At 39.6% G+C, this 9,323-nt stretch overlaps 1 protein-coding gene across 1 annotated transcript in view; it reads right to left on the bottom strand.

Moving 5' to 3' along the window:
- Positions 1-986: 986 nt before the first annotated feature.
- DNAJC21 (DnaJ (Hsp40) homolog, subfamily C, member 21) overlaps positions 987-9,323 on the bottom strand; it is a gene marked incomplete at its 3' end in the record, with an annotated part of 8,758 nt that continues 421 nt past the window's right edge. Inside the window, exons 2-7 of the mRNA XM_009866208.1 lie at positions 7,998-8,121; positions 6,988-7,110; positions 3,244-3,548; positions 1,827-1,975; positions 1,388-1,475; positions 987-1,145 (exon numbers count right to left, since the gene is read on the bottom strand). Coding sequence (XP_009864510.1) covers positions 987-1,145; positions 1,388-1,475; positions 1,827-1,975; positions 3,244-3,548; positions 6,988-7,110; positions 7,998-8,121 — 948 coding nt within the window. The remainder of the gene's footprint in view (positions 1,146-1,387; positions 1,476-1,826; positions 1,976-3,243; positions 3,549-6,987; positions 7,111-7,997; positions 8,122-9,323) is intronic.

Here is a 9,323-nt window from a genome sequence, read left to right as displayed (position 1 = left end):
GGACAGGCTGGATCACTGGGCCAAGGCCAAACACACGAGTTTCCACAAGACCAAATGCCGGGTCGTGCACTTCAGCCACAACAGCCCCCAGCAGCGCTACAGGCTTGGGGGGAGGGGGTGGGGGGGCTGGCAGGCAGAGAGGGACGTGGGGGTGTTGATGGACAGCAGCTGAACATGAGCCAGCAGCGTGCCCAGGTGGCCAAGAAGGCCAACGGCATCCAGGCTGTTTAGTCTAGAGGAGACATGGAAGACTTTATTGCTCTCCACAACTACCTGAAAGGAGGTTATAGTGAGGCGGGGCTTGGTCTGTTCTCCCTAGTGGAGAGTGACAGGATGAGGGGAAACGGCCTTCAGTTGCGCCAGGGCAGGTTCAGGTTGGAGTAGGAAGAATTTCTTTTCTGAAAGGGTTGCAGGCACTGGAACAGGCTGCCCAGGAAGGTGATTGAGTCACCATCCGTGGAGGTGTTTAAGAGACGGGCAGATCTTGTGCTGAGGGACATAGTTTAGTGGAGTTGATAGGGTTAGGACAAAGGCTGGACTCAATCTTGAAGGTCTCTTCCAACCAAAACTGTTCTACGATTCTATCACTCTTTGGCCATTCAAAGAATGAAGCTGTGCAACTTCCTTCATCAATTCTGACTTTAAGCATGCTCATTTTCTATGTATGCCACCATCCAACTGACAAGAAGTACCAAAAATGTACTAAAATCAATAAACACTGGCCCTGTGCAAGTTCTCCTCTTTGAAAAATATCACTCCTTTCTTTTTAACAAGCAGAGAAAATGTGACATATTACTCTACAACACTTGAATCTCATCATACTAAGGCATGCATTTTACTGGAACTCTGATGTTAAGAAATGTTTTAAATGGCAGAATACTGTGAGTTCCAACACAACTGTAAGTCATCACAAGCTCCTTCTGAGGGCTTCTGAGACTTATTAAATCATTAGTCACTATAAAATTAAACTAATTAAAATTAAGTACTTCTGCTTGGGCATGTCTTCTGTTTCTTCCTCCTCTTTGGTATGTGTTCCATCTGCATCACCCAAAGACACAGGAAACTTTCCTTCTTCTTCCTCCAGTTGCTGTCGTAACAGTGCTACCATCTCTCGATGCTTCTTTGATTTTTCATGATTCTTCATGCTGTGAAGACCAGAAAATCATTACTGCAGGTAGGTCTGAGCAAACAGTGTTACATTTACAAATAGATTAAAAGCAGGCCCATTATTGATCATTACTAAGTATGGAAAACTCTGCCCTGACAATGTCTCTACTGGAAAGAGAACACTGACCATTATGTGAGGTTTAAAAGTCTTGAAAATACATTTTCAATGAAGTTTAACCCCAACACCTCCACCCCCAAATCCCCAATGACAAGCACTTACGCTTTCTCAGTTTTTAACAATTTGTCACAAGCAGGGCAGTACAGACCATCAACAAATTCAGCTTCTTCATTCTCATCATTCAGTTTGTCTGAAGAGATCAGTGGGGATCAGAGAGACAAAGTCAGATGAGCAATTTTTGAGCAAGCTGCTCTTAAAGCCCCAGCAAATCATCATAAAATTCAACTTCTTTAGTATTTTTGGCAGGCAGACAGATCAAGACCATCTCACCAAATCATACACTAGCAAAAATCAACAGCTGTAGCTTCTTCCCATGCTTAATGGAAAACATCAGACAGGGCCAGACTCTAGCCTGGTACCCCCTCAGCTGGAGGAAAAGAGCTGCACTACAGTCAGAACTGTTAATATGTGGCTTTAAGTGCAGTGAGACAACACTCAGGCTGCAACAACTCAATATAGATCACCTACACACAGCCCATACCTTCGACATCTTTTGTCTCCTGTTCTTCTAATTCAGCATAGTCTGATCCATCTTCAAATTCCTTTTCATATTGTGCCTCCATCTCCTGCAACTCTCTCTCAAGATCTGACATAGTTATCCAGCTCTGCTCTTTATACTGCTCGGCAAGCCTTTAAGTAAAATAATACAGTAACTTCTACATGATGTTCATGAGATGCGAATTACAGATATAGCATTATTTAAAAGTTAACTTGTTCTACTCTGGTATTTTAAGAGAAAAGTCCTGAACACCTGATGGAGCACAAAACTGTCTGTAGGAAATCCAGCAGTTAATTTGTGATATCAATAGGCACATTTATGCTGCAAGTAAAGAGGCAGTAACATAGGTGGGTCCTGCCTGAATTTCAGGCAAGAAATGCTCTGCAGCCTGGTCAATATCAAGCTAACAGTAGGAAAGTCAGCTCAATCCTCAAAGCAGTACAGCTGCTTTTACTTGCTGCAAGATCCAGACCCATACGCACATTATTACTTGACTCTGCACTATGGGAATGCACCAGCTCAGCTTTCCAAATCTAAGTGTGGCCCTAGTTATCACATTCAGTGCACCACAGTACAGCTGAATTTTGCTCCAGCTGGCTCCTACACTCAGAATTACCAAGCTATGTCTGCAAACGTGTAATTCTGCTTCATTCTCCCCTTAAGGAGAAAAATATATATAAAAATAGATAAATCATACATAATATACTCCATCTCTATTATAATTACTATAATTTTAATCAATACGAAATTATATTGCAAGTGCACTCTTAATAATTTAAGCTCCTTGCTCCCATTTGCAGGCAAAAAACTCTTCTAGCTGGAGGAATAAATTGTGGTCACAATCAACCTCTTCTTTCTACTTAATTTTGCAAAAAAATGAAAGCATGAAAAAAAAAATTGCATTTAGTCAAATGAAAGAGTCCTTTCTAAAAAGTTAAAAGGAAAAAGATGCAAGACTAGGACCATTTTTCTCACTTTTTTTCTTCTTCAGCAGGTACAGTGCGAAGACAGGTGAAGACAGTTTAAGCCCAGGTTTTCATAGTCCTGTTCTCTCTCATTCCAAAACATATCTTTTTTCTTTAAAGGAACAGTGATACCTATCAAATACTCCCCAAGTAAACAAAAGTACACTGCATTCTGTGGTACTACAGCTGGTTACCTGCAGCATTCAGATAATTATTCCCTGGTTAGCTCACATCTCTACATGCCAGTAAAACGCAGAGACACTCAAGTTTTAAAAAGCACAAAACTAAAACTAAAATTAATACACAAAATTTTTAAGGATGCTTAAAGGAGCAAGTGGAGCTACTGTTAGAATCCAGTTCTATAGAATCCAGTTCTATCTTCACAGATGGTTTCTCCAAGTTTAAAAGAAAAGCTTTGTTCCATATTTACATACTTGGCTTGTTTGAGCTTCTGCTGCCTCCGAAATTCCTCTGCTTTCCTAGCTTTTTCTGCATTTTGTTCTTCTACAAGTTTTCTGTGAGCCTTTACTCTTTTATCCCTTTTACGAATAAAGGCCACTAGCTGACGGACCAGTTCATTTCTCTCTTTCCTTGCTTTCTCTCTTGTCTTCTTGTTCTCTTTTTCCATAGCTCGTTTCTCCCAGCGGTTTGAGGCCTGCCGTGTATCATATTCTTCTTTCCAAGCAAAGTTTTTCTGAGTACAGAAACTCTGCCAATATGCATAGAAAGGGTGAACTACCTGTAGTGAAAAAAATATAAAAAACAAACAAGTCACTTGTGTTTAGAGGGGTGACAAAAGCCATACCAAATATTTCAGGACTTCTGTAGCAGTTTTGAGTCTTCTATACAAGCCACAATTTTTCCTCAGAGTAACAATAAATCACACAAAGATTTAGAGAAACTTCTAATATCGTCCTTAAAATTTCCAACTATGCCAAATCTCTGAACTATTCTAAACTGTAACTTTTAAAAAAATTACCCCTTGCAGGATTGGATCATGCTGATGTTGCTGTTCGTCCTTGGGAGTGTGTGGAACCAAACCTAAGTGGGGCTTTTCTAGACAAAACCCTCATTATGGGAAATAAGAGGGTACCAAAACATCAAAAACTGTTTATGAAAGCCCGAAAGTGAGCCAAAATTAAATGTGGCAGTGGGAGATTGCAATCACTAACTCAATTCAGAGTGCTGAAAACTCACTCTCTGACACCCACAAGGAGCATGTGTGCTAATTTACATGAGAGGCAAAGGTAATTTTAATATACCAAACCAATGATGAATGTAACCGTTATTACTAATCAGTAACTGTAGAATTAGTGGCAAGTATATACTAATAAGTTACAAAATAAATATGCTACAGTTTTTCAATGCAGGATGCTAGTTTCATCTAGCATCCAGACTTGGCCAACTTTGCTAATAAACCACTGCTGACTTTCTAAACTAGCATTTGGTTTAGAGAGCTCTCTTTGCAGTTGCTGCTTTTGGCAACACTGACACTAGCATCTGGTTACTTAGCTGTGCTGTGTTTTACCTGTCAAACTGAAAAGCACAATTAGAATTAGATATGCTGTGTGGAGGTAGGCATGCACGCTTATTGCCTAAGAACCATTCTACTCAATTACATCGAAGATCAGCCATACATTTCCAACAGCAGTCAATGACCAGCACAAAACTAGCAACAGAACAAATATACATAATGCTATTTCTTCCTGGCATATTCTCTTTGCTTCCAGAAGAAGACAGAAATGAATAGCCCTTGACGGACTTCTCTTTCATGAATTTGTTTCATCTTTCTTTTACTAAGTCATGTAAATTTTTGGCATAGACAACAGCATGCACCCATGACTTAAACAGTTAAACAAGGGACTATGAAGATAAATTCACTCCTGTTTTGTTAGCAAATTATATGACTGCAGGTTAAAATTAAGCTCTCATGTTAAAAGAAACTGTAAATGACCCTTCCTTATTATCCTTCCTTTAACCATCCATGAGTAAAAGCTAGATGGCACTAAAATGGCACTAAAGTTATTTTTACTTTGTTCTCTATGCCCCTCCAATTATTACTCTTCTGCATTTTGTATATTCATGAAACAAAAAAACTTCCTTCTTATACTATTTGCCCCTTTAAGTTGCCTTCTTACTATTTACTCCTACATGCACTACTGTTTATATTTTGCAATACCTCATATAAGTATTTTAACAGTTCAGTATCTCTTCTTCCAGCATCTCCTCCTCCTTCTGTCATTGATGCTCACATGAACTACAACTACCAACACCTCAACACTAATTTCTAACAGCCTATCTACATGCAAAAGTTCATGGCTGTGGGCTCTGGCAGTTAAAGTCACTACAGCTTTTCTCTGCTATCACAAAATCACAGCTCTACAATAGCCAAAAAATATTCATATTTAATGCAATAAACTAAGTGAGATTAGACTCCCTATCTCAGATTTCTGCTTCAGAAGAGGGTATCTTCCGCGCAAAAAGATGCTGACAACAGAGATCATCCTTCCCATCACTAGCTGTGTGAACTAAGACCTTCCTCATCAGCAGCCACCTGACACATCTCTGGCCTTCTCCAGAAGACTACAGCAGCTCTTGCTGAACTCCCAGATGGATTTTGTTTTGCCTACTACTTATACTTAAGGGCTGGTGGCTTTTGTTTCTGCAACTAATAAGCCTATGAGTCTTGCGAAGTCACAGACTTAAGAATATCTTCCCTGCCTTCCTGGCACTGATCAAGCTGCCCCTTAAGCTTCTTGTTAATTAACTCCGCAGACTGACCATACGAACATTCACATCACAGATTCTGAAGCCTCTGTAGAGTTTTTGTAGCTCTCTTCTAAAACTCCTTCCCTTTTCCCACAATAGTCTCACTGAGTAGAAAAGTGGACACTGCAATGCTGGAATCCTCTGACAGTGTAATCTGTCTGAATATAACAGCGATAATGACATTCCCATTTAACTGAGGCTACTTACCATACAACACCTTTATGTCCTATGAATTGTCTTTTTTTTAAAAAAAAATACAAAACCAAGCATTACTGCTTCCAGAACAGCAAGAACAAGGCAAATATCAAAGCATTACAGTGCTAGAATTCCACACATTTTTTGCGGTTATTAATTGACAGCATAAAAAGCTATTTTGGATCTATAATAATACCTATCCCATGGCCACAAAAGAAGCAGTTTCCAAAAGATATTTCAAGATAGTTCTGTTGAATTTTCAGAGATATTAAATATTCTCTCCCTGGGAAGGACTTCCATTTACCTCCTTTGCAAATGGAAAAAAAAAATCCTGTAAAATCCTGTAATTGTACCTGACCTTCAGACACTCAATTCCGACACTACTTAGTTTGATTTGTAACTTTGTTTCCAAGCCCAGCCAAGTTCTGTACTACTGTAGTTATTAATTTTTAAAGTATGTATCAATTTAAGTTTCATATAATTAGACAGTATAATTCTACTAAAAGTGAGGGGGAGAAGTAGCAGACAAAGAAGAACATTTGAGCATGCTGACACTGTGCAGTTTTTGACTGGGGAACATGCTATTAGTTTACTACTTAATTTCAACACAGGAACACTGTAATTCTGAAAGAGTATGACAACTACTTGGCAAACCAGATTACAAGAACTCTAGTGCCCCCACATATTTTCTTTTCTTGCTTCCCAAACGAAAGCATACAATATTTTGGAAGTGAAGTCTTACTACAGAATAATTGTAGATGACAAAAGTATCACAGTGGGAGCTTGCACTGCAGGTATGCAGTTTTCCCAAATGAGGTAAGACACCATAAGAAAAAATTATCTCAATATCCCTTTCTGTAACGTAAGTTGCATTAAAAGGCAGGCAAACCATTCTCAGGAAGCAAAGAAAACATCTTTTCTTTTCTAGGTCTTGCACTACAGTTAAGTTTCATTGGCATAACTGATGGTTAGCCCTGTGAGTTGTTCGATAGTTTACCCTAAAAGTCTCGCTAATAATACAGTCCAACAGGAAATACAAATTCTAATTCACCTAAACACTGTGAATCAGAACGCAAGCACTTCCTTTATGGTAATGGCCTACAGTAATAGAAAAGACAGCAGATACTGGCAGAAGCCTTTCTTTTGATTTCAGTGTGGGACAGAGTAACAACTTCATTATGTTACTTTCAGTTCAGATTTGCACTTGCTCTTACTGTATCATAGTCACTTTGGGAATATCCAAACGTAGGGAATTCTTCAATATCTTCCTGGGTCATACATTCCATCTCTTCCTTGGCAATCTTTTCAAAAACTAGTCGATAGACTGTAAAGAATCCCTGAAATTATAAGAACAGTAATCAATCTGATTGATTTTGTGTGGCTCAATAACAGATGTACAAATGCTCAGCTACAGTACTGTATTTTAGAGAAATATTACAATTCCGCAACAGCAACTCAAAATTGGGGGAAAGGCCTTGTAAACACTTGCTCTAGACAACAAGACCCTTCCATTTAACTCCTGCAGTCCTTTTATTTCCATCTCCTCTGTGTAATCTCTGTCCCTCTCACATATCAAGTCCCTCTGCTCAATTTAAAACAAAATAAAAATGTTTGATCATGCTGGAGAAGCTGTTAAGCTTCTGGTTACATAGGATCAAGTTTTGAGTAAGCTTCAAACATAAAATTCACTATTAAGTATCCCATCTCTCTTTTAAATTAAGATGTTACTAACTCACTAGTATAGTAACACCAAGATAGATAGGGATTTTCTGTTTTTTCTAGAGGTCTTCTCAGGGTCCTTCTAATCACCTGGAGCTTTTATGTTACAACTAGTATCTTAAAATTCAACAGGGAATTTAATTATAGGAAAAACACTTTCCCCAAGGACTGTTGTAATATTGCCTTTTATTTTTAGTTTGAAGTACTCTACCTTGTTGTACATTTCTCAATGAACAGATGGTATTTCAAAACATTGAGATGTTTCACTACATAACATAAATAAATTATATACACACATTCCGTAGTTGTATAGTTAGAAGTATGACTCAGTAACTGTTGGATAATAAGCAGGAATTAAAAGCTTTCCTAAGTGTCCAGCATAAGTTTTGTCTTAGAAAGGTTTGTGTAAGAGTTATTACTACCTGTGCTCTACAATTGCACAAACAGCTTTTCAACACGAAACACTTTTCATGAAATTTAAATTAACTACAGATTATTTCATCACCTTTTCATCATCTCCATATCCAGAGTAACAGTTAACAGTGAAGTAGTGCAGCAGATCTAAACTATCATCTTGATAGTCTCCATCAACTCCACCTTTCAGCAGGGCCTCCCTGTGATTATCATACCTAGAAAAAAATACATAGTATCAAGGACTTGGAGACACAGAACATTCCCAGTGCCAGTATGGTAACACAGCACAAGTGTCACCTCAATGTACAGCTTAGCCCAATGTCTGGAATTTGTCTTTCACATCCCAAGTCTTCAGACAGGAGAAAAAAATAAAATAAAAAAAGGCAGGCTTAGTAAATATTGTCTCCTGACTTTTAGTTTACTTAATATTACTTTATCTGTAACAGCAACTTCTTAAAGGGAAGTTAGCAAACACATTAGAGCAAGATGGTTCAACAAGCTTTCAGAAATAGGTAGGATATTATTTAAATTATCCAACACTTACATACAAAAAACCCTGAACAAGACATTAGCTCTGGCATCCTCAACACACGGACATGGACCTGTTGGAGTAGGTCCACAGGAGGGCTGCAAAAACGACCAGACGACTGGAGCACCTCTCCTGCGACGACAGGCTGAGAGTTTGGGCAGTTCAGCCTGGAGAAGGCTCTGGGAAGACCTTTGTGTAGCCCTCCAGTCCTTAAAGGGAACCCATAAGAATGACAGGGGCAATCCTTTTAGTGGGGTCTGTTGTGATAGTGCAAGGGGTAATGGTTTTAAACTAAAAAGACACATTTAGACTAGATATAAGAGAGAAATGCTTTACAATGAGGGTGGTGAAACACTGGCACAGGTTGCTGAGAGAGGTGGTGGAGACCCCATCCCTGGAGACATTCAAGGTCAGGTTGGACAGGGCTGTGAGCAACCTGATCTAGTTGGAGATGTTCCTGCTCTCTGCAGGGGGGTTGGAGTGGGACTAGATGACCTCTAGACGTCCCTTCCAACCCAGCACATTCTATGATTTTATACAAAAATTGAAAAACGGTACTTTCATTTCAAGGAGGACAAACTTAGCACACACATGTGCTTTTGGCTGCATAATCTGGCAATCTCTTGAAAAGGGATGTGCGTGTGTGTTTCAGATCAGGACCGTTATTAACAGAAACACAGCACTACGTACCTTGTTAAGGCTTGCAGGCAGCACCTCACCCAACACCTGCACACACTCAGCGTGGCGCTGCCTGTCCCACCAGGTCAGGGAGGACTGTGACAGGGATGGGGGGCATGCCTATGCTAACGTGCAGGATGCCTCCTGCTCTGGGACCAAGAAACAGCGTCCCCAGAGCAGCCCTCAGCGCTCCGCCAAGCACCACCTCCC

Source organism: Apaloderma vittatum, unplaced genomic scaffold (genome assembly GCF_000703405.1).
Source record: "Apaloderma vittatum isolate BGI_N311 unplaced genomic scaffold, ASM70340v1 scaffold9563, whole genome shotgun sequence".
Lineage (NCBI taxonomy): Eukaryota > Metazoa > Chordata > Aves > Trogoniformes > Trogonidae > Apaloderma > Apaloderma vittatum.
This window is presented reverse-complemented; position numbering and strand designations above follow the sequence as displayed.